Source organism: Barbus barbus (genome assembly GCF_936440315.1).
Source record: "Barbus barbus genome assembly, chromosome: 35".
In the NCBI taxonomy this organism is placed as follows: domain Eukaryota; kingdom Metazoa; phylum Chordata; class Actinopteri; order Cypriniformes; family Cyprinidae; genus Barbus; species Barbus barbus.
Window position 1 is genome coordinate 10,324,822 of NC_136763.1, and position 26,240 is coordinate 10,351,061.

Sequence of the window (26,240 nt, forward strand, 5' to 3'; positions counted from 1 at the left end):
TTTTGGAGTTTGCTCATCTGTGAGTTCACAGAGAGCTCAAAGTTCCAAAGGTCTTTGGTGCAGTCTTTGGTGGATTTTACATTGATGCCTGCCAAGAATAGAAGTGAACTTATGAAGTTTGGCTGCCGATAACTCTTCGGCGGTGTTCTAGACTTGCCTCTAAGAGACTTGTGGTTTTCATCCTTCATTAGAGCACAAACCTATGATGGTTATCTCTTGTATTATCTATTAATATATTCTGCTCTCTCCTTCTCCACCTCTTACTCTTCAACTCCCCCTCCTCTTCTCTGTTCTGCAGAAAACCCAAGTATGATGAAAAACACACAGAATCCGAACAGTAAGTATTTGAACGCCCCAATGATTAGATTCCTTGGCTGTGTGAGCTTTTTGCTGCCTCTTGTTTGAGAAGAATCCTTGATGAATTAAGAATTACAAGAGAGCAGTTCCACAGTGTTTTCTTCCTACAAGTGGTATAATTGCACAACTGAAGTTATTAAAAATTACAGAAATGCAGCAAGGTCAGAATACTATCCCAAAATGCATTGCACTCAACTTGATGTAACATTGTTAGAATGGCACATGAACCAAAAACAATATCGCATTGATCAAATATTTGCCAAAACATCTATTTTTTATTATTATTATTTGCACAAAATGTAATTAGATTTTCCAAATAATTTTTTTTATTTCTGAGATAATCACTTGTTGAATTAAATAAGCAAAAAGCATGCAACAGGTTATGTGACAACAAAACATGTTTTGGAAGCACTGCAAGAGAATGCACTGTTAGTTTTAAAAATTAAGTTATGAAAATAAGTCAGTTGCAAAATATCTTCCATTTTGAGGGTGAGAAATCAACCAGTCACTTTTGCCAAAAGTTAAGACCTCTTTATGCCAAATTGGATGCTTAAATCACCATATTAATTTTCGAGATGAAAACTGGACACCATTAATTGAATCACATTCTATAGCGTATACTACATATAAAAGCATTATAATGTGTGGAACTGTTCTCTTGGAATTGCTGTATGTTACAAAAGCAGTGTTTGCTTCTTACTTTATAGAACTGTGAAATTGCTTAATTGTGGTTTGATAAATTGCAGCTATACAGCAAACAAAAGTATAGGCTTTGCTCTGTAATCACACTGAGGACAGGAGAATACCATTGATCCAATAACCAGCTATTCTATTGATTGAAGGGACACTGTAGTACACTGCTCTTTAGATAATACTATAGTAGTTTAGTTTTATTTAGTTTGCCCTTTCCTCTGGTCTTTTTAATTTTTTAATTCTTTCCCTCTCTGAGACTTTTCTAAAGCTACATACTGTGTTTTTATTGTCGCTGGTCTCCCTCTGTCCTCTCTTCCTCTCAAGAGGCCATGTGTCTTCCGTAGGCTTGTGCTTTCATTATTTAGAATCTAGAAGTAAGCCATCACTTACCAATGCACCAGCGCGTCCACAGCAAATATAACTCAGTGATGGATTACAGTTGTTTTATACATTCAGTGCTGGCTCATTTACAGTTTCTTAGAGTCTTAAATGTAAAGATGAAGAACTGTCAGGCAGAAGGGCGAAAGGAGACCTCTGCCTTTTATTTCTTATGTTTTTCTCTTATTCTTTTTTCACTCTCTCTCTCTTTTGCCTCACCCAAAACCCCTCACCGCACCTCTTTCCTGTGCACCACCGCATCTACAAATGTAAATTTGAATATGCAAATGCGGCAGGGCAGGTGTGTGAGAGCAAGGACAGAATCAGGTCAACGTGAGCGCAGATCTTGAGTCGAGCCTCAGATGCCCCTCGTATGCAAGTCAAATGGCTTGTAGAACAAGGCCTCGGGAGGTCACTATGTCTGACATGTGTCTGAATCTCAAACACCCACTCGACTCACAAAATAACACCCTAAAGACTGTAGTGCTCACAAATGGCCTGATGTCTGGAATTCTCCTGTTGAATCCTTAGTTAAAAAGTCTGGTTATGTTCAGAATGGCAAACTACTATAGTACTTTACATACATAGTTTATAGTTTGCACAGTATGTTAATTTCTGATTGGAATGCTTAATGCATTTGCTGAAATATGCAGTGTACATTCCGAGCACAATGCATGCAATACTGTATTCCACACTATTGCATCTCCTTCAGTTCTATATGATTGAACTGAAGTAAAAATGTTTTTACACAAAAAAAAGAAAAATAATACTTTCAATTAAAAATATATCATTTTAAATTAATATGATATGTTAAAATATGAATTCTATTAATATGAAATAATTTAAGAATTACATATGCAACAAGTCATGAGGTCATGTGACAACTATGTAATATACTATTTTACGTATATTTACTCTTCATTTTTGAGGCAGCATACCATGTACTGTGCTGTGGTTTCATTCTGAATATAACCACTGAGTTTTGACCATAAAGGGAAAAAAATGTATTCATATTATGGGTATGAAGTGCTACTTGAGTTATATTAATTTTAGCTCTGACACCATTATAAGCCATAAAAGTAGAAGTAATTATATATATTACCACTTGTTTTGTCAATGAAAATAAGAGAGATTGTAATAAAATTACATCAGCACTGAAGTATTGCTCATAATACTTAAGACAGCTATCATCATTTAGTGCTTATTGAACATCGTGTAGTATGCATGAATGTTAAAAGTGATCCTGCACCACTGGACAGCTCATTCAAACCTTTTAGAGTGCATTAGATGATTATGTAAAGTATAGAAAAGAATCTCGCTCTTACAGATTTCTTGCCCGTTGTACTACAGCAAAGACTCTCGCATGCAGAAGCTCTACTTGCTCATTTATGATTAAATGAATACATTTTCTTAAACAAATCTATTGTGTTTTTTGGAATATATGACAAATCATGTGGACTGGTGTTTTATTTAGCTTCTACAGTGCTTTATTTTGTTATTTGTGAAGCTTGATAGCCCCCTGATCAACTAGAGCTGCATAAAGACTTTTCAAAACTCTTTTTCTTTGTTTCATTAAAAACTAGGGTTGGGTATCATTTGGTTTTTTTCGATACCGGTGCCAAATCGATACTTTTAAAAACGGTACCGGACTGAACCGATACTTATAAAAATATCAATTAAAAAAATTACCAATTAATAATTGGATTGGCCATTAGCGCTAAATACATTGTCTTTTTCATTCATACTGGACGCCAGAGGGCGCCATCGCACAGAAAATCAACATATCCAGTCACAGAAGTAGCGGAACTCATGAAGCTCCAGGATATGGACAAAGGCATTGCTATTACTGTAACTGAGTAAACAGAAGATATAAACATTTTGAGTGTTAAAATAAATACAATAAACACTCGACTATGACAATGTACTTTATGTGTTATTCAAGCCATCTCTGGTATTTTCATAATAATTAAGTTTATTTATAATCCATTGCGAATCGATGTATTAGTAGCCTATGGAGTAGTAGTAGCTTAGCTAGTTAATTGAATGCTACCTGCTGCCGTCAGAGCAAGTGTAATAACTGCATTCACGCTCTCCTCGGATGCTCTCATTTCCCGAGTTGTGCTTTTAACTCGGAATGTGAAAACAGCACAGCACACTCGCATTACTAAAAAGATTCGATGGACTTGTATTATTAGAGCTTTCCAAATTGAGTTCACGTGCATTTTCTCAGTCGGGAAATAATTTTTCACGTGCGGTGCCGGTGATGATGCTTCTTACGTCCGTTTCGGAGAAACAAAGGACAAATATTTAAATCGATCGCTCAGGCATGGCACCGAAATGAGGCACCGAAATCTGCGTTCTGATTCGGTTCTAGTACATACCGGTTACATAGGCACCGGTGCCATATTGGTTCCGGGTTTCGGTACCCAACCCTATTAAAAACATTAGCACAGACTCTTAGAATGCCATGAGTGTGAGTAAATAATGACAGAACTTCATTTCATTTACCCTTTAAGACAGTGCTATAAGCAAAACTGGATTAAGACAAAGTTGTGATAAGTATATTCCTGCCAAATACTAATTACTATTTCCTCTTTCAGATGGAGCTCCTGCTTTGCACAAGCTTGGACTGATATGCCTGCCACTTATTCTTACAGTGACTTTTGAACTGACGTGAATATCCTCAATTCAACTGCACACAAACACTCCTCCTCTCCAGTCAGCCACACACACACGCGCGCGCACACACACACTCACGAGCCTTCCCTAGACCGTGAATAAACCTACCTTGCTTTCATCTGTGGGAGAACCTGAACCCCGAAGAGGGGGCGCACCACCCTTTTATGTGAACACACACACCAAAAAAGATCCAGATGGAGATAATATCGCTGATTAAAAAAAATTATAATAATTATATGAAAATAACATGCTGAATATGAGAACAAGCACCTCCTTATTGTCTGCCCCTACCACACAGATACTTTTTTTTGCGTTAAACTTGCCTGTCAATCAACAGAGACCTGTCATTCGGAAAAGCAAAAAGGCGCTTGGTGTTCACGATGAACAAAAATGTCATACCCTGGAGCGTGGAGAAAAGACATTAAGGAATTGTGGGTCGCTGACAAAGCTGACTGTCACTTCAACTCCACCTAGCCGTCCTCGAGTTGCCTCCATTAAAATTACTGCACACTGGCACAAACCGTACTCAAACGCCCCCTTTTTAAGGACCGTGTTTTATGCCATTTGTGTTTTTTGATCACAGTATTTTTCCGTTTGGTTTTCTTGAATGGCTTTCGACTGGAATGTAACAAAAAAAGAGACAATACTAAACGTCCTGTGACATTTTATTGCGAAGAAATGGAAGATCCTCTTTTTAAGTGTATTTTGTGTACATCCCTGTAAATAATGAAAAGTATATTACAGAGCAGAAAACTAAAAAATAATTAATAGAGGTTTGGGGGGAAGATGCGAGGGGGATATAGCAGATAATGGCTTTATTGCTTGCGTCTGGTCATCCCCAACTGAAATCCTACCCAGGCTTTTAGAAAAAGGTGAAATCGGTGGCCTTTCTACAATCTGATTTCATGTGTTCAGTATCTATGACATCCGTGTGACTGTTTTCAACTGCAGAGGAAAGACGACAGCTTTTCTTGGGGGTTGCTGGTGCATGTGACGTTCAGAGATGATTTCCCCTCCTCATCTGTTTGTCGCCTACCTGTTCTTAAGTTTTTGTCGCATATTCAGTGACTTGCATTGTGTACAGTCCTTCTCTCTAATCTAACAGTTACTGCTAGGATCATGTTAGCCACCATTACGGCCCCTCCATCCCCCAAAGGAAGCTCAAGTGAAGCCAAGTGTAAACAGGGTTGTTGCATTTGTTTCATATCACCTGTATTAAAAATGGAGATGATCAACTTAAAATGACTCCAGTGTGTGATTGTCTTTTTGATACTCGGAAGCAAAATACATGCTGTAGCAACTGTTTTCTGATACTGTGTGCCGATATAATGAAATAATGATCATCATTATAAGTGAGGTCTATGAACAGTTTGACTGTGGTTAAATGAATATCTCAAATACTGTGCTTCTCTGTTATTTCAGGTTCAGGTTTAGTTGAAGTGAAGGTACATCACCTAGAATCATTATGTTTGTCTAAAGGGCATTTCACCAGGTGCATTGTGGATGACAGGACTTATATATCAGGAGGGTACCCAGGCACACCGATTCACCCAAACACTTTTATATTAACCTAAATACAGTAACTAATTAATTTTGTTAGCCCACATTTTAAATTTACCTAAATGCACCTTAGGAGCCCATATTCTCAAAAATAAGTAAAATAGTATAGTGGGGTCCCAAAGTCTGTTACCACACTGAAAATCGTAAACTTAAACTTGAAGTTATTTATCATTTGTTAAGAATTTATATATATATATATATATATATATATATATTTAGTCTCAGGCTGTGGGTTCTCACTGTATGTGATTACACAATGGAAGATGGAAGGACAGGGTGTAACATGCAACGCTACATGTTCTTGCCCTATAGGGAAGTACCTATTTTCAGTTGATTATCGTCATTATTATTACCTCAATCTGCAATTAAAATTGTTGCTTACTGACTGTTCATATTCTTTATACCCTGTTTAGCACACTAGCAAACTGTTATAACAGTCTGGCTAATGTTGTTTTTTTCTTTTGGATGTTGCTGTATAACATGCAATGATACATAATCTTGATTGCCTTTATAAAACAAAATATTTTCCCCTACCTACAGTAATGCCTCATGGGATGGGAGTTATTAGATAAAAATATTTTGGCTATGAATGCGGCTCAGCCCTTGATGGCCTTGTTTAGGTTTGTCCTCTGCCACTCTGGCTCTCTCTGGATGTCCTTATGCAAAGTAATCTCTTTTCTTTTTTACATTCACATGAATTGCAATTTAAGCTTTTCTAGACACACCATGTATTAAAGGATTAGGTCTAAAGCCTAGGTGGGGAGATTTGGTTTTATGGGCTTAATAAAATCAGAAAGATAGGCCCCTTGCCATTTCAGGTCTTACTTCCCAAACTCAAAGGGAAAATTATGGACAATTAATTTGACCGTTTTCAGGAATTTCTGGCTCTTTCCTTGGTTCAAAAGTGAATAATGAATATGTCAGTTACACAAATGTAAAGTGTATTCACTTTTTTAATAACTGCATTTCTCATGAACACATTCTCATGTTGTGAGACAGTTAAATCCATGTGTAAACATCCATCACAAACATTTAAAGGTGTTTTCAGATTTTTACTTTTAATATACTCATTTAATGACTTTAATAATAAAGTGTGCTTGCAGATTTTGCCAGTGATCAGTAACCAGAAGTTTAGAAAACCCAATTATATAAGTGCCAAAACAGCCTGTTATCTTATCAGAAGGCAATAGCAGTGATTTACTTTGTCTGAATCCCTTGGAAAATTAAATTTCCAGGAATCCAATACGGAGGCTTGACGTAGTCTATTATATCTTCTGTAATTCATATGTTTAGGTTGCATTAGCTGTGCTGTAGAAAGCAAAGAAAGTAGCTCTCTTGGGTGTCGAGTAATTTTGGCATAGATCATCTTCAGCAAAGCTAAAGTCCATCTGGATTAGTTTGATCTGACATTAACTTGTTACTTTGACATTTACCACGCTTTGAGTCTATTATTAATTTCACAATTCTTTTTCCACAGCATGTTGCCAAATCCACTGTTTCTCCAGATCCAGAACTTTTTCACCTGACACATGATAGGAGGGGGAGAGGGCTAGTAGACCTTTGCGACACATCTGTCAATTATTCAGGAGTAAGCATGCTTGCTGGTTTAGGTTTCCTTAGTGCAGCTACAATATGGCTATTACATAACAAAGCAATGTCTGTGTCAAAAAAGGACACAATGCAGTCTAGCAAAGCTATTCTGATCATTTTCTATGTTGGTGAGTCGATCATATTACAGTTGGTACCATTACAGGTTATGATACCTTACATTTAAAACAGTGTTCTTTTTTAAGGGTATGCAAATAATGCCTTAGGCAAATGCAAAGCTGCCTTATATCATCTCTTAAAGTCTTGCTAATCAACAACACTGTTATTATGTGTTCATGGGAAAGAACTTTGATCTTCAGCATTTGCTGTGCAAACAGCAGCATCCTGGTCATATAGTCTTATGTTTGTAATTTAAATAGTCTATCAGTCATCTCCACCTCTTAAGTAAATTATATTCACCATTCTCACCGATTATGTTTGTAATAGCCAGTGTAAGTTAACTATTTTCATAATCAAATAGACATATCATCCATTAAAACAAGATAATCTGGCAAAAACACAGTCATCACTCCATTTCCAATGTAATTTACATGTCTTGTTTTGTTTCATTAGGTTGCACTTTCTCTGCACTGGAGAAATGGCATATTTATATATTACAATGTAAGCTAACTTGCTAAAAATTGTATTTATCGTCAATAAAATGTTAGTTCTTTGAGGAAACTAAAGGGTTAGATTAACCTCTGAAGCCCTGGTGTATTGTGTTTTCATAATGATCACCTGCACCAGGTGGAATGATACTGGTCCACGCCCTCTGAGAACACAGGATGCAAATGCTCTTGTTGTACATATCAGGTTTTTAGTCATTCTGTGGGAGGAGGGACAGCTGACTGTGCTTCTGCTTGCAGATACTAAACAACAACCTACAACACTGGCTGGAATACGCTAGAGAACAAGCTTCAAATAAAATCCAATGTCCAGTGGACCACCATATATTTCACTACAGAGATGCCAATTGCAGAATTGCTTGGAGTGCACTTTGACATGCAGCTCCTGGGCAAACTGACTCTATCCGTGGCCACCATGCTATTTGTCTCCTTGGTTTTCAGATTCTACAACTCCAGGGCACGAAACAGACGGCGAGGAAGTGAAAGAAGGGGTGTGCAAGCAACCCAAAGAAGCTACAGCGCCTGCAATACTGTGCAAGAACCACAGAGTAGAGCTGCAAAGGAGGAGTCTGACAGGGAAAATCGTTTTCAACAATCTTCAGAGAAACCCTTGCAAGAAAACCTTAAAAATGACGATTCTGCCTTGAAAAGGGTTCAGCTTGAAACTATGGACTTGGACAGTTGTGCAAAGGAGGAACCTGCAAGTAAAATAAACGCATTTGAAGATACAACTAAGGCGAAGAGTGATAAACCAAAGTTGACTTTACAACTTCCTGGTGTGACCGAAAAAGGTCCAGGAATTCCAAGTGGTCGCCGATCCCCAGTTCTAATGAAGAAGCTGGAAGGTGGCACGGGTGTTGGCAGGCAGCTGATACAAGACGTTGGTTACCAGGGCATGTTCTCAAGTTTTCAGTCAAAGGCAGAAATCAAAGTAGAGAATGCTGACCTTATCTTGGATGGGCCAGGTAACTGTAGAACAGGCGTCCATGGAAAGATCTATGAGTACTACGTAGAGTCTTCTTCTCATTTCATCTCAGATTTAAGTCCCACCCCGTCTGTTAGTCCAGTTTATGGTCAAAATGAAAACAACACTTTGTTTAAATCACAATCATTGGATTTACCCTGTTTTAAGGACCGCTCTCGATCGCCAAGTCCACAACCTTCTAGTTTCATAATGCGAGATCTCGAAATTGCTCCACTAATTGCTAACGAGCCTCCCTCGACATTCAAACCGACTGTGAGGTACAGCAGGCAAGTAGTCATCCGTCAGGACAGCTATCTTACTGCTGCCAGTGACTCAGAGCTTCCAATCCCCTTGCCTACACAGAGGGCTTTAACACCTCGCAGCTGTTCTCCAGCACAACCCAATGACATCCCTTCAAGCCCATTAGACTCTGATATAGCAAACCTGGATGCGCCAGAGGAACCACAAGTTGAAACTGTTGCCGGAGCAAAATTCTTACACTTTCCAGAGAACATGGGAAATGCAGAACTAGAGAGTCTAGCAGGGAAACTCGATTTAGGCAACTGCTTGGAGGCTTTAACACTTGCAAAAAAACACGGTCACACTGCCCTTCAGCAAGCTGCTCTCCGTGTCATGTCTGATAATTACCTTCAGGTCCTCAGAGACCCAGGCCTCTTTGGCAGGCTGAAAGCAGGGGAGCGTGATCACATCCAAACACAACGCATGAGAGGAAGGAAGTGGTTAGTGGTCGCAGATATGGATTCCCCGGATTGGAGTAGACGTCCGTCACAGTCGACGAATTTTGAGTCTGAATCAGTTAAGTCGTCCAGCAGTATTTATCACTACGACGATTATAAGGACACATGGCACCTTCATACCCACATTCCCCAGGAGGTGTTATCTAAAGGTTGCGCCATGTGCACCATGGATAATTATCTATTTATCGCTGTGGGTTTCCAAGGCCCAGACCGTGAAGCGACCCCTTCGAAGAAAGTGTACTGTTACAACCCAATGACTTCCATTTGGAGCGAAATAAGCCCCATGAATGAGGCAAGGCCTCACTGCAAACTTGTTGCTCTGCAGGGCCATCTGTATGCCATTGGAGGCGAATGCCTATCAACGGTTGAGCGCTACGACCCCAGGACAAACCGGTGGAACTTTGTGGCACCTCTTCCTAATGAGACATTCGCCGTAGCTCACAAGGCCACAGCTTGCAATGGTGAACTGTTTGTTGCAGGGGGCACATTGAGATACACCCTCTTGCGCTATAATCCCAAGACCAACACATGGCGAGAGAGCATGATCGTGGGCAGTAAGGACAAGACCACAGAAATGGTGGCAGTCAGGAACTTCTTGTACCGCTTTGACGTCAGTCCCCTGGGCATCAGCGTGTATCGCTTTCACGCAGTGGCCCGACTGTGGTACGAATGCTCTTCCATACGCCTCCCACATTGCACAGCCTTTCAGTGTGTGACTATGGACAATATTATCTACTGTGTGAGCCGTCAATTTACCTTGAGGTTCCTTGCAGATGAGGTATCTCCAAGCTTTGTTGCACAGGATTTGAGAGTGCTATCTCCAGCTAAAGGTATTTTGTTTCCGTTTGTCCTTGTGCTACCTGACAGGACCACTCAACAAACTTGTGTCTAAAAACGGTCAGATCTTTCAAGTAGGAGGTTGTCTGGTAAGAATAAACTCTCAGTGCCATATTATGAACATGTTAAAGGAATGCACCTTTTTTAATTAGTGGCAATTGAGATAAAATATCAAGGCTATTACATGCAGTTATTGTACAGCTAGATCGCAATTACCCAGCACTTAATGATAAATAAATCCGCTGTCGCAGTGAAGGCTATTTGTTTGTTTGGGCCTTCAAACCACTCTGATGTCTAAATCAACCTTTAATTCCTGGAAATGTCTTGTGCAAGTGCTGAAAATGTTTCAGTAAATATACCACTTTTGAAACACTGTGTGGATAATGTTAACCAATCAATACTGTGTGTAGAATAAAGCCCAACTGCGGAGCTGGCATCATAAACAACATCAATGGCTGCCATTAGTACAATTTATGTAAGCTCTAATTATATTCATAGCTTTTTTTTCTTTCCTTTCGGCATATTTGCAGTTGTTTCTCTGCATATCAAACGATTAATCTTACATGATACCGGCATGTTTTTATATAAAATGCAAATCTAGATGTTGTATATTTTATGTATTTTTTCCATGACATTTCTACAAAATTTGTCATCAATTTGTCATTTGTCAGGGGATTTCTTACAGGTCAATGGCTTATCTCCTGAAGCATCTTTAATTTATTAAAGCATTTTATGTCAACACTGTGTGGTTCTCTGCAAAGACCGTTTAACATCACACGCACTTTGGGGAGCCCAGAAGGAACGTTTATCTTTGTGTATTCCATTAAACAATATAGAGAGAACTATTGACTTGAGGAAGAATCTAATGCTTTGACTCTTCTCCGCACTTTTCTGCTTCTATATTCTGAAGAACAGGGAATAAAATTCTCTCATCTATTATAAGTGAGTCTTGGTTTTTGTGTTAGACTTCAGTATATAATGAGTTCTGACAAAATGTGTGGTTGCAGCAAGAGGCGTTTGTGTGACCAGGATCTTAATTAAATTTAAATGCAATTATGCTGTCAAAAGCAAAGCAATCACATAATCAATTTATGTTAATGAAAGTATACAATACAATCACCGTGACAATCGCGTATGCATATGTGATCAAAGCAAGCAGGCATGCAGAGGAGTGTGTGCTGTGATACAATTCCCTGTGACGTCTCATTGCTCTCTGTGTGTGTAACTCTAGCACCATCATGTGGGGGAGATCTCAAGGTCTGATGGAATCTCACCAGAACTAATTCAGTGACACATATGTAAAAAGACACATAGTTGGAACATTCCACAGGCTAGCAGATCACAGTGGGATAAAACCTACACAGTAGGAGAAGTGTGAACAGATGGTTCGACTTCAAATATAGTGTCCGATTCCTTGTAATTAAACACTTTGATTCAACATAATTAAACACTTAATGGGATGGGAGTTAGGAAAGTCCCCTAAGAGTATGTCGATGAATGACTTGGCTATCCGAACTAGCACTGTGGTCCAAATTAACTGTTGATTCAATGCTATTTTTGTGCAATAATGAAGCATGTCATATCCTGAGAAAGAGCTTTGCAGGTTATTTTTTGGTTAACACAGCTGGGTTCTCTTTCACTCACTACTGTGTACATGAAAATAGACCTGCAAATACACAGCAAAACCTGTAAAGCTCTTAAATATTGATGACCATTATTATTTCAGTGGGATTCAAACATTTGATTCTCCAACTAAAGCATAATCTGCTTTTTGGGTCATCTCAAATCATGCTGAAGAACATAATTTTTACACACTTGTGGAATTCATGCAGCTCAAGAGCTGCTGTCAGTTCAACTTTTCAATTTAATACAAAAAAGTGCTAATAATTGATTTAATATATACTAATGCATTCAATTCTAAAAGTATTTGAACTTTTGGACCACACAGCAATTTATTTGTCTTTGTGAAAACACAGCAAAATGCTCCTGTTTCTTTGGTTTTAAGTGCCATTAATCAATAAAACAAGGTATTCCAAGCCCTCTCTCCAGGTTGGGGCCAGTCTGTGTGGGACTGTAGGGCTGAAGGTGGGGTAAGGGTCACAACAGGCTGGCTGGATTACTGGAGACCTGCCTGCAAGGTTTGTGATTCATTGCCAGGTCCTCGTTGCTGAGGTTGGCAGGGAGCTGACTGCTGGAGAAGCGCTTGGGCATGCTGACGTGGTGAGAATAACAGAAGGCGCTGGTGGGGTGCATAGGGTATGAAGCCCTATACTCGCTTAGTGTGGGCACAGCTCAACACTGTTGTTCCATGCGAGCCCGCCAAGAAGCCGCCAAGCCAAAATTAGTAGGGGGGCCTGTGTGTAAGAAACAAAGGGAGGCCGATAGGGAAAAAAGAGACACATCACAAAGAGGAACATGTTCAAACAGACTGTGTGTAGTTTCTGTGCCACTAGTGTCGAAACTGTAATGATTCAACAAAAAGAGCAACATCGAAAATACCACAGAAAGAACGGTTATTATCACTAGCGTAAACTATTTAAACATTTTTGTTCAACAAAATAAAGCTGTAATAAAATATAAATATTAGATGAAAATTGAACTTGCACTGAAGCACTAAAATTACTACCTAGAAATACAAGAAGTACAACTGAAAGAAAAATACACTGAACCTATAATATTCAATGAAAGAATTGTAAAATCGCTGAATACTGAAAATATTAATAAAACTACAACAGAATATAAATAATACCAGCCTATGAATGTCTTACTTGTAGTTTTTTTTAAAGAATGTAAACACATTAGTGTTAAATGAATAGTTACTTTTAAAAGTGAGCTGTTAATCACTGAAACTGGATCAAATCAGTAACTTGAACTTGACCAGTTTAACAAATCATTCAGAGATGTTTTGTGAACTGGATCAATTGATTTGCATACTATCCATCCTAAATAGTATTCAAAATTAGCAATAGTTTGAGTTTGAGGTGCAGATCCATGCACACCCTGACAGCTAATATTGCCCACAACACTGCATGTTGGATGAGGATGCAATTACAACTACAAACTTAAATGAAAAATGTAAACATGGCATATACAGTATGTGAGATCAACAATTAAGTAGAGAAAGGGGTTTGAGCCATTTTTAATCAGTATCTAACCTGGTTAAAAGATAATAATAATTAATGTTACCTATGTTATATTTCACCTGCAACAACAAAATTTTGCAAAATTTGCGAAATTTGTTTGGTCATTAACTTTTAAACACATCGTTATGCAAGCACATGAAGAAAGTTATTGGCTTGAAAGATACGTGACCGGCATATCAATGTGCCTCTCCATTTCTCCCCAATACGGTAGGAAATGAAATTAAATGAAATGTGAAGGATGTTAACTGAGATAACATGATTTACAGGGCAGCTTAAAGGATGACAGGATGCACATAACTAAGCGACAGAGTTATGATGAAGTAATATGTCCCAAACCTTGCCTACTATTATGCTACACACTCAAAAGTATGTACTTTTTCTTCAAAAAGAGAGTACATACTTTTAGGGCATAGTATAAGTAGGCAAACTGGGATGCAGCATAAAAAAATATCAATCAAACATCACTACTTTTCTAATGAACTTTTATGAGAACAGATGTTGCTTTGAGTGAATCACCTTCGATTTTCCTCACACAAAGCTACAGTGTGAGTCACGAGAATCACTTTTATGGTATTTCCATCTGTTTAAAACTTGTGAATTAAACAAATTAAATCATAAGGGTTTGGAGCAACATGCATGTGACTTAATTTTGAGTGATCTATTCATTTAAATTACACACTGACAAATAACAGACATCAGTTTCTTATTCACATTTGCCTCTGTTATTTTTGTCTATGCTCTAATAATATATATATATATATATATATATATATATATATATATATATATATATTAAATAAAATACAAGCCAATGTGTTAATATAACTGATATCCATATCCATTTACAGGGATGTTCTCCAACATTAATTCAAAACGCAGACTGAACTGCATTAAAACCCATCTGGAGTCAAGGAATGCTTAATACCTTGGATTGGGTGATCTGACCTCTCTGGGACCCTGGCCAGTTTGGAAGAGTTCCAGGAGTGCAGTGTGGGCAGAGAGGAGGAGGCCTGCCGCCCGTACAACTCATCATACTGTGACACCAGGCAGTGGGAGGAGGGGACGTCATGATGAGAAAATAACTGCCTTAAGGGAAGACCCTGAATTAAACCCACAGACATGGTTTATCAGATCATTGAAGGACAGAACGGATTGTTCACAATACAAAGTAAATATGCATTGCTTATAATATGGAATGTTTTTTTAAAAAAGAATACTTCAAATAAATCTGTTATTTGACTGACTGTACATAATCACACTGCAGGGATGAAGTTTTGTAGACAAAACCTGAGTTTTGTTTAAGTTTTGCACTTCCAGTTCTATCATCCTGAAATCACCAGGTTGTTTGAATGGGTTTAAGAGCATGTAAGAATCATAAACATTTGTTACTTACAGAACTTATTTTCTGCAATAATCCAATGACCAATGGAAAACCCTTTAGGGTTTTTGTTGAGGGAACCACAAAAAAATGTCATCCCTGCAGCACTCCATTACACAAAAGTCACCTAATAAAAAAATAAATATAGTATAAATATAAGAGACTAAGAGCGGTTCAAAAACCCCCTTATGATGGACAACATTCAGAGGACCGTGACGTCGCCCGGTATGGCGCAGCCGGGGCCCCACCCTGGAGCCAGGCCCGGGGTTGGGGCTCGTATGCGAGCGCCTGGTGGCCGGGCCTCCCCCCATGGGGTCCGGCCGGGCTCAGCCCGAAGGAGCGACGTGGGGCCGCCTTCCCGTGGGCTCACCACCTACAGGAGGGACCGTAAGGGGCCGGTGCAAAGAGGATCGGGCAGCAGTCGAAGGCGGGGGCCTCGACGACCCGATCCCTGGACACAGAAGCTAGCTCTAGGGACGTGGAATGTCACCTCGCTGGCGGGGAAGGAGCCTGAGATTGTGCGTGAGGTTGAGAGGTTCCGACTAGAGATAGTCGGGATCACCTCTACGCACGGCTTGGGCTCTGGAACCACACTCCTCGAGAGAGGATGGACTCTTCACCACTCTGGAGTTGCCCATGGTGAGAGGCGGCGGGCTGGTGTGGGTTTGCTTATAGCCCCCCAGCTCAGCCGCCATGTGTTGGAGTTCACCCCAGTGAACGAGAGGGTCGTTTCCCTGCGCCTACGGGTAGGGGATAGGTCTCTCACTGTCGTGTGTGCCTATGGGCCGAACGGCAGTGCAGAGTACCCGGCCTTCTTGGGGTCTCTGGGAGGGGTGCTGGAAAGTGCTCCAACCAGGGACTCCGTCGTTCTACTGGGGGACTTCAATGCCCACGTGGGTAGCGACAGTGACACCTGGAGGGGCGTGATTGGGAGGAACGGCCCCCCTGATCTGAACCCGAGTGGTGTTCAGTTATTGGACTTCTGTGCTAGTTACAGTTTGTCCATAACGAACACCATGTTCAAGCATAAGGGTGTCCACCAGTGCACGTGGCACCAGGACACCCTAGGCCGTAGGTCGATGATCGACTTTGTGGTCGTTTCATCTGACCTGCGGCCGTATGTCTTGGACACTCGGGTAAAGAGAGGGGCGGAGCTGTCAACTGATCACCACCTGGTGGTGAGTTGGATCCGATGGCGGGGGAGGAAGCTGGACAGACTTGGCAGACCCAAGCGTACTGTGAGGGTCTGCTGGGAACGTTTGGCCGAGTCTCCTGTCAGAGAGATCTTCAACTCCCACCTCCGGCAGAGCTTCGACCGGATCCCGAGGGAGGCTGGAGATATTGAGTCCGAGTGGACCATGTTCTCCACCTCCATTGTCGAAGCGGCCGCTCGGAGCTGTGGTCGTAAGGTCTCCGGTGCCTGTCGAGGCGGCAATCCCCGAACCAGGTGGTGGACACCGGAAGTAAGGGATGCCGTCAAGCTGAAGAAGGAGTCCTATCGGGCCTGGCTGGCTTGTGGGACTCCTGAGGCAGCTGACGGGTACCGACAGGCCAAGCGAACTGCAGCCCGGGTGGTTGTGGGGGCAAAAACTCGGGCCTGGGAGGAGTTCGGTGAGGCCATGGAGAAGGACTATCGGCTGGCCTCGAAGAGATTCTGGCAAACCGTCCGGCGCCTTAGGAGAGGGAAGCAGTGCCCTACCAACGCTGTTTACAGTAGAGGTGGGGAGCTGCTGACCTCGACTGGGGATATCGTTGGACGGTGGAAGGAATACTTTGAGGATCTCCTCAATCCCGCCGTCACGTCTTCCATTGAGGAAGCAGAGGCTGAGGGCTCAGAGGTGGACTCGTCCATCACCCAAGCTGAAGTCACCGAGGTAGTCAAGAAACTCCTCGGTGGCAGGGCACCGGGGGTGGATGAGATCCGCCCTGAGTACCTCAAGTCTCTGGATGTTGTGGGGCTGTCTTGGCTGACACGCCTCTGCAGCATCGCGTGGCGGTCGGGGACAGTGCCTCTGGGGTGGCAGACCGGGGTGGTGGTCCCTCTTTTTAAGAAGGGGGACCGGAGGGTGTGTTCCAACTACAGGGGGATCACACTTCTCAGCCTCCCTGGGAAAGTCTATGCCAGGGTACTGGAGAGGAGAATACGGCCGATAGTAGAACCTCGGATTCAGGAGGAACAGTGTGGTTTTCGTCCGGGCCGTGGAACACTGGACCAGCTCTATACCCTCTACAGGGTGCTGGAGGGTTCATGGGAGTTTGCCCAACCAGTCCACATGTGTTTTGTGGATTTGGAGAAGGCATTCGACTGTGTCCCTCGCGGCGGCCTGTGGAGGGTGCTCCGGGAGTATGGGGTCCGGGGTCCTTTACTAAGGGCTGTCCGGTCCCTGTATGACCGAAGCAGGAGCTTGGTTCGCATTGCCGGCAGTAAGTCAGACTTGTTCCCGGTGCATGTTGGACTCCGGCAGGGCTGCCCTTTGTCGCCGGTTCTGTTCACAAGTTTTATGGACAGAATTTCTAGGCGCAGCCAGGGGCCGGAGGGTGTCAGGTTTGGTGACCACACGATTTCGTCTCTGCTTTTTGCAGATGACGTTGTCGTGTTGGCTTCATCAAGCCAGGACCTTCAGCAGGCACTGGGACGGTTTGCAGCCGAGTGTGAAGCGGCTGGGATGAGAATCAGCACCTCCAAATCCGAGGCCATGGTCCTCAGTCGGAAAAGGGTGGTTTGCCCACTTCAGGTTGGTGGAGAGTTCCTGCCTCAAGTGGAGGAGTTTAAGTATCTTGGGGTTTTGTTCACGAGTGAGGGAAGGATGGAACGGGAGATTGACAGACGGATCGGTGCATCTTCTGCAGTAATGCGGTCGATGTACCGGTCTGTCGTGGTGAAGAAAGAGCTGAGCCGCAAGGCGAAGCTCTCGATTTACCGGTCAATCTACGTTCCTACTCTCACCTATGGTCATGAGCTTTGGGTCATGACCGAAAGGACAAGATCCCGGATACAGGCGGCTGAAATGAGCTTTCTCCGCAGGGTGGCTGGGCGATCCCTTAGAGATAGGGTGAGAAGCTCGGTCACTCGGGAGGAGCTCAGAGTAGAGCCGCTGCTCCTTCACATTGAGAGGGGTCAGCTGAGGTGGCTCGGGCATCTGTTCCGGATGCCTCCTGGACGCCTTCCCGGGAAGGTGTTCCGGGCGCATCCCACTGGGAGGAGACCCCGGGGAAGACCTAGGACACGCTAGAGAGACTATGTCTCCCGGCTGGCCTGGGAACGCCTCGGTGCCCCCCCGGAAGAGCTGGAGGAAGTGTCTAGGGAGAGAGAAGTCTGGGCATCCCTGCTTAGACTGCTGCCCCCGCGACCCGGCCCCGGATAAGCGGAAGAAGATGGATGGATGGATGGATGGAAATATATAAATTTAGTATTCTTAATTTTCGCTACAATCGATAAATAATAAGCAGTAGTGCTCATTGTGATGCATTCGTGGGACTACTGAGAAAAAGGGAAGGTGAGTGCTTCACTTTTTACCCAAATTGTAATACCCATGTCTGCATGAGTGTGTTCGCCTCTCGTTGGAATAGCGTCGCATTTGCGGCAGCGTTCTCGCTTGATTCGGAGGTAATCTAGCGCTTGGGCAGAGCATGTTTAGCTCCAGTGGGAACTGAATACATGCTGCGCGTTGCGAGTGCGGGGAGAATTATCTGCCCATTGCCCGCGATTCGCAGTTCATGGGCAGAACAGGGAAAGGACCTGACGGGAAATCTTCCCTATCAGTAATTTCCCTATCAGTAAGGAATTATGATGTGGGTATCTGTCTGCAGTTATTGGACAGATGATTTATAGCATGTTCTAACCACATTATACTGCACTCAGGGAGCCCTCTCGATCCTGTGGATATGGTCTCACCTATCAGTACTAGATCCAGCCTGGATGATGGCCTACATCTTTGGCCTCATGCTTGCTGGATCATGAAGCCAAGTCGCCTTTTTCTGAGATTATTGCTTCGTGATGTGCTCCCTGAGCTCCTGGCTGGGTGTTTGCTTCGAGAAGCTGCCCCAGCCAGGATGCACTACTCGTGTCTCGCATCGAGAGGCTTCCTGAGATTTGAGTCACACTGTCCTTATGGTCGAACCAGTGAATCGCCCCTCCGTGGAGTGGGCTTGAGTACACTGCTTTCCCGGAGGTACGAGTGAGAGGTGTTTCTGCGGAAACCCTTCCTGAGTGCTTTAGCTCTGAGGAGCGATAGCTCTTCAGACATGTATGGTTTTTGGCTAACCCGTTGGTCTATGCTCTCTATCAAGATGGAGAGCGTAGGACTACGTTCACCTACTAACAGATGAAAGTATCCCTTTAGGTGCTGCTGGACTGTCCTTTTATTCTGGCACTGCCTTCTGGTCGAGCTAGGGTGTGCTCCCCTCATTGCGAGAGCTAGCTATGCACCTCCTGTTCCCAGTTTGTGTCGTAAGGACCGCCTGAACATGGCAGTGTTCCAAAATCTCACTGCGGGAGGTTCTTTATGAGCTCTGTGGCAGTGACACCAGGAAGTTGGTCGCTTGCTGCCTCCCTGTTGAGTTACCCTGTTGGTCAGGCCTGGTAATGCTCTCCTCACCTAGAGGTTACTTTTGAGGTTGCCACTTCCGGGGAGCGTTGAGTCCCTCTCCTATTTTGAGAGTTAGGCCTCCGCTCTCTAGAGCTCCGGTTAGCAGTCATGCCAGGTTGTTGGGCCACCTTCTGCCTCCCTGGTAGGCTGATTTTTGGTCGAGCTAGCATTGCTCCCCTCACCATAGAGGGTTACCTATGAACATGCCGCTCCCTTCTGAGCGTTTGAGTTCCCTCTCATACTGAGAGTTAGGTTCTCCGCTCCCCAGAGCTCTGTGATTCAGCGGCCTCAGGTTGTTAGGCCCCTCTTTGCCTCCCTGTTAGGTTGCTCTCTTTAGCCAAGCATTCACATAATGCATTTTATAATCTTGTACTGTAGTATATCTGATCAAATGTACATTATTATTATTCTTTAGCTTGGGATGAACAAATCATTTTTTTTGCTTAGATGGAACAGCAGCTACGCTAATTTTGTTTCTATTTGTCTCTGTTTCTGCATGACAGAAGCTTCAGTCTGGATCCAACCCCTAAATGATCTGAGATGACCGAACACCTGAGAAAAGATAATGCCAACCCCTCAGAGGACCTAAGAGGATGCCAACGCTCATCATTGTATTGTTTATTTACTGATTTATTCTTAAGCTTGTGACCTTACAATCTGACTTTGCTGCAGTTAAATTGAACTGCTGGTTTGTCGGCCAGAGGATTTTGATTTTGATATTGTGCAGTTGCTTTGACACAATTTACATTGTTAAAAGCGCTATATAAATAAAGGTGACTTGACTTGACTTGACTCTCCTTGTTGGTCGAGCTAGCGTTGCTCCCCTCACTTAGGGTCACCTATGAGCATGCCGCTCCCTTCTGAAGCGTCTGAGTTCCATCTCATTCTGAGAGTCTGGTTCTCCGCTCCACAGAGCTCTGTGATTCACTGTTGGTCGAGCTAGCAGTGCTCCCCTCACTATAGAGGGTCACCTATGAGCACGCTGCTCCCTCCAGAGCATTTGAAAAAACTTCAGGTTGTTAGGCTTCTCTCTGCCTCCCTGTAAAGTTACTCTCCTTGTTGTTAGAGCTAGCTTTGCTCCCCTCAGCATAGAGGGTCATCTATGAGAATGCTGCTCCCTCCCGAGAATATTTCAAATCCATGATATGGTAAGTGTGCACGCATGTCTCTGTGCACTTTCTGAAAGCCACGTTGTGGTAAGATCGCACACCAAGTGTTTTGCGGTCTTTCTAAAACCCTGTACAGTATGGCTTACACACTGCGGCTTCGTACCCATTCTTTGGGTCGGTCAGGCCCCGGTTTCACCTTGGGCCCCACTCTACCTATGTATCCCCAGTGATACTACTTGAACAGGGTGTTGCTACCAAGGATCTATTGAGACAGTTCCTTCAGCGAGCTCTTGCAGAGCAAGCAGTAGCCCCTGGATGACAGGCCAAGACTTAGTTACTATCCTAAGCGCTTGGTCGTATCCCCTTAAAGGAATCTCTTCTTCTGATTCCAAGCCTTTGAGATCTACCCTGGGTCCAGGAGGCCCGGCCCCTAACAGGTAAGTTCTGGGGTATGCAGCCTAGGCCTTTGGCCGAAGGGGATAATGTCACTGACAGCCGTCGTACCGTCCCAGGGGCAACTCCTTAGCCAGATAGAGTTGGTACTTAGTGCTTGGCTTTTGTGCTTGGCTTGCATTCCCCTCAGCATGGTGGCGAAAAGGGAAAGGGAACGTCTCAGGTTACGTATGTAACCATGGTTCCCTGAGAATAGGGAACGAGACACTGCATCCTCTAGGTTCATAGCCATGCTTCGGACGCAAGCTTCAGACGAAGAAGTGAATGACATATTTTCCTGCCGCCCCTTTATACTGTGGCCGCACAGGTAGTAACGTCATAGGCTGTCGCCGGCCAATGTTATTGTCTTGATTAGATATATGCTTCAAGACACCGGTCACGCCGAGGCGTTCCCCCATAGCGACCCCTAGAGGATGCAGTGTCTCGTTCCCTACTCTCAGGGAACCATGGCAACATATGTAACCTGAGACGTTTTCCAGAGTGCTGAGTAATTATATGTAAGTCAACTTATTATTATTATTATATTAAAGTGAAATATGCATTAGCATGCAAAGAATTGTCTCCATCTACTACCAAAGTTTTTGAAACTTAGTTTGAAAGTCAACATTTATTTTTACTTTTAAACACTTGAAGTCACTTGAAGAGATAGGTTTCAAAACAATAAAGTATCACAATTATTATTCAGCGTTTTACAACGACAGATCAGAACTCCAAGAAGATGCAAAGAACTGTTATTTTGGAGTTTAATAACACGTATCACGTCTATGTACGCCTGTTGACCGCCATCAAAACTGAATGTGATTTGCTCACTGTTGTGTTTGTGATGTTTGGTAAATGATGCATGAACTGATGAATTTGTCCCAAACCTCTGATCTGCGAAAAGCTCTTTGGTACATGACAGCATCGGGCCTGTGTGACATTTGGGGCATGTAGTCCATCCTGTAGATGCTGTTCGCCGTCTCACAATCCCGAGTAAACTGTCTCACCACACACACATAAGAAAGACAGAAACACTCAGCAAACAAATCCCACGCTCAGCAGAGCTTGCGGTCCCTTATTGATCGTAGATGTACTCTCTCAGGTCTGTTCCTTACTAGGGGACTGCAGAACGACTTGCATCAATCCCATTTGTCTGCCTCCAGTCTGTGCTGACCAGGCTGATCAGCAGCGCTAATCACTTTTGCATGGATCTGAGCACTGTCTGAGGAACTGCACCCCTTTTAGGGTTTACACATTGCATACTGATAAGTGCTTAAGTAGTGTGTTAACTACTCGAGACAAGAACAATTCGAGATTGTCTATAAATAATAATCACCAATATATGTCAGAAGCTAAAAACATTTTTAATGCAATATTGAAATAAATCAGCAACTTAGAATTCAATATGTTGGATATAGAAACAAAATTCTTGGTCTCAGTATTTATTACATATTATTACGAATTTTTTGAGCCAAACCTTTTGCAAGCAAATGCAAGGACCTGATGATGTGGATGCCAAATATGAGTATTTTCAGTATATTTACTATTAATTAATGTAATAGTTAATACATTTTAAAGTTTTTTGCGCAATTCAGACAGATCCCACTGAACAATATTTAAGCCCTACATTTTTGTTTCTTATTAAAGAAGCCTTTTCATTCGAAATAACCATATCTTACAAAACAAAAGAAAATCAACTTTCTTTTCATGCTGACTTCAAAGTACTATGGCCAAAGGCAAAAAACTTAAGCACCGTTCCTAGGTCTGCAATATGGAATTTTATCAAAAAACTCAGTATACTGATTTATATATATAAAATTTAACTTCTGACTAAGAATAAAATTATAGCAGGAACAGTGAATAACCTTTAGCTTCGGTTAGTATCAGTTTAGAATACTAATTAAAATATTTTCATTTTAAAAATACAGAAACAAAATTATTAAGTAAACATTCTGAAAGCACAGGAGATAGGCTTACCATAATAATTGAATATAACTTTTATTTATTTATTTATTTAGTAATTTAGCAGACGCTTTTATCCAAAGCGACTTACAAATGAGGACATAAGAAGCAATCAAAACCAACAAAAGAGCAGCAACATGCAAGTGCTATTACAAGTCTTGGTTAGCCTAACGCAGTACAGATAATTGTTATTATTATTATTTATTTAAATTTTTTAAATAAAAAGACATATAGATAAAATAAAATTAGAATAGAGAGTGCTAGAGTTAGAGGGTCAAGTAAAGATGGAACAGATGAGTTTTTAGCCGTTTCTTGAAGATTCGGCTGCTCGGATTGATTTGGGCAGGTCATTCCTCCAGATGGGAACAGTTAATGAAAAAGTCCATGAAAGTGATTTTGTGTGTCTTTTGGATGGTACAATAATGCGTCGTTCACTTGAAGAACGCAAGCTTCTAGAGGGCACGTAAGTCTGAAGTAATGAATTTAAGTAAAGGGGTGCAGAGCCAGTGGTGGTTCTGTAGGCAAACATTAATGCCTTGAATTTAATGCGAGCAGCTATTGGTAGCCAGTGCAAATTGATGAACAGAGGCGTGACGTGCGTTCTTTTCGGCTCATTAAAGATTAATCTTGCAGCGGCATTTTGGATTAATTGTAGAGGTTTAATAGAATTGGCTGGAAGACCTGCCAAAAGAGCATTGCAATAGTCAAGTCTGGAGAGAACAAGAGCTTGAACAAGGAGTTGTGTTGCATGTTCCGAGAGAAAGGGCCTGATCTTCTTAATATTGTATAATGCAAATCTGCAGGACCGGGCAGTTTTAGCAATGTGGTCAGAGAAATTCAGCTTATCATCAATCACAACTCCAAGGTTTCTGGTTGTTTTTGAAGGAGTTATGGTAGATGAGCCTAACTGGAAGGTGAGATTGTAATGAAGCGATGGGTTAGCTGAAACTACAAGCAGTTCTGTCTTAGCTAGATTGAGTTGAAGGTGATGGTCCATTGTGATGATCCAAGGGGCTGTGGTACTTTATTTTGTCCAGCAGGTGTCTCTAGGTAACACTTTTTGTGTCTCCAGGTTAATTGTGTCGCAGGTGTGGAGAATTGGTTGATTAACCATGCTGCTTTTAAGATGCTGGCTTTTTCACCCTTGGGAAGTAAAATGGTAATATCTCGATTAAATTATTTTTTGGAATCAAGGAAACTAATACATGGGTATCAAAGTGGGTTTAGAAAGGGACGTAGCACATTGGATGCTGTAGTATGTTTAGAAAATTAAATCAGGAAAGCTCAAGTGAATAAAGAAATGGTCATAGGAGTGTTTTTTGATATTGAGAAAGCTTATGACATGCTATGGAAAGAAGGATTGCTAATTAAATTAAATCTGATGGGCATAGACGGAAGACTGTTTAATTGGATAATGGATTTCCTAAAAGAACGGAGAATTCAAGTGAGAATAGAAAATGAATACTCAGACATATACAAGATAGATAATGGAACCCCGCAAGGTAGTGTATGCAGCCCAATATTATTTAATATCATGATTAATGGTATCTTTGAAAACATAGGTCCAGGAATAGGCAGATCACTTTATGCAGATGATGGAGCTTTATGGATAAGAGGGAAGAACCTAAAATATTTGCAAAGAAAAATGCAGAAAGCAATTGAGGCTGTGGAGAAGTGGACCAAACAATGGGGATTCCGGTTGTCGGTGGAAAAAACCCAGGTCATCGGCTTCTCTAAAAAAAGGAAAATTCCAGATGTAAAATTAAAACTATATGGACTAACATTAGAACAAGTGTCTACTATCAGATACCTGGGAATGTTGATGGATGCAAGGCTCACATTTGGGGAACACATACAAAAGGTTGTGGATAAGTGCAAGAAAGGTATAAACATAATGAGATGTTTAGCAGGAGTGGAATGGGGAGCTTCAAATCAATCTCTTAAGAAAATATACTTTGCAATAATTAGATCTACAATAGACTATGGTAGAATAATATATGGATCAGCAGCAAAAAGTCTAATATCCAAAATAGATGTAATTCAAAATCAAGCACTCAGAATTTGCTGTGGAGCTGTCAGATCATCTCCTGTGGCGGCAATACAAGTGGAGGTGGGAGAAATGCCTCTTGATATTCGTGAACTCCAGCTTAAACTGGTATACTGGACGAGTCTTAGGGGACATTCTTCGAACCATCCAGTCAAAAATGTGTTGAGAAATTGTTGGGAATATGAGAAAGCCCAAATTAAAAGTTTCGGATGGGAGATAGGGAAGCTTATCCAGACTATAGGGATAGATAAGCTCAACATTAGTCCAACAGTAGTATTGCCTGCTTCCCCTCCGTGGCTCAATTCAATGCCTTGTGTAGATATCAAATTAACACTAAGCATTAAAGATAGACGTAACATGGTCCCAATCGCAACAATTGTTCAACAACACCTTAGAAATTAATATCCTTATTCAAAACAAATATTTACAGATGGCTCCAAAGACCCGGGTACGGGACGAACATCATCAGCAATTTACATACCTACATTAAGGTACAGTAATGCAAAAAGAACGACAGATAATATATCAGTATATACAGCTGAGATGGTGGCCATTATGATGGCATTGCAATGGATTGAAGAAACAAAACAAACATGTACAATAATATGTTCAGATTCTCTATCAGCCCTTAACAGTCTAACGAGTGGTAAATCAAATACTAGACAAGACATTTTAACAGAAATATTACAGAACCTACGTATACAGAGTCAATCAAATGAACATAACAGTAGCATTTATGTGGGTTCCGGCACATGTAGGAGTAGACGGTAATGATGAAGTGGATAAACTGGCAAAGAGGGCTCTAAGACATGATAACATAGAAATAGATCACCCTCTGGGAAAATCTGAAGTCAAGAGAATAATAAAAACAGCTCTAAATCAAATTTGGCAAAAAAAGTGGGATAAAGGACATAAAGGACGACATATGCACAACATACAAAATAAAGTAGGTTTAATAAGAGCAAGCTTTGGCAATAGAAGGGAAGATACAATAATTTCTCACCTGAGAATTGGACATACAGCACTAAATAAATCACTGCAGTTGATAGGGAAACACGACAATGGACAATGTAGCAAATGTGGTCAGCCAGAGACTATAGAACATGTCATATTTCATTGCGGAGCATACAAAAGAGAAAGA

At 41.8% G+C, this 26,240-nt stretch overlaps 2 protein-coding genes across 4 annotated transcripts in view; both read left to right on the forward strand.

The window, feature by feature from the left end:
• The window catches only part of LOC306854726 (immunoglobulin superfamily member 21-like), a gene marked incomplete at its 5' end in the record, with an annotated part of 209,342 nt that extends 203,989 nt beyond the window's left edge, over positions 1 to 5,353 (forward strand). For 2 of the 3 annotated variants that reach the window (XM_079392967.1, XM_079392965.1), the window contains 2 exons: positions 299 to 337; positions 4,029 to 5,353. In XM_079392967.1, the coding sequence (XP_079249093.1) occupies positions 299 to 337; positions 4,029 to 4,105 (116 nt within the window). In that variant the 3' untranslated portion in view covers positions 4,106 to 5,353. The remainder of the gene's footprint in view (positions 1 to 298; positions 338 to 4,028) is intronic. The other variant, XM_079392966.1, reaches the window with a different exon arrangement.
• A 2,852-nt stretch (positions 5,354 to 8,205) lies between these two features.
• On the forward strand, positions 8,206 to 11,371 carry LOC306854691 (kelch domain-containing protein 7A-like). Its single transcript, XM_079392898.1, has one exon. The coding sequence runs from the start codon at positions 8,221 to 8,223 to the stop codon at positions 10,492 to 10,494; it is 2,274 nt and encodes a 757-aa protein (XP_079249024.1). The 5' UTR covers positions 8,206 to 8,220; the 3' UTR covers positions 10,495 to 11,371.
• Positions 11,372 to 26,240: the final 14,869 nt, after the last annotated feature.

Coding starts and splice junctions, on each gene's coding strand:
- LOC306854691 (XM_079392898.1), top strand. CDS start 8,221: ATGCCAATTGCAGAATTGCTTGGAGTGCACTTTGACATGCAGCTCCTG.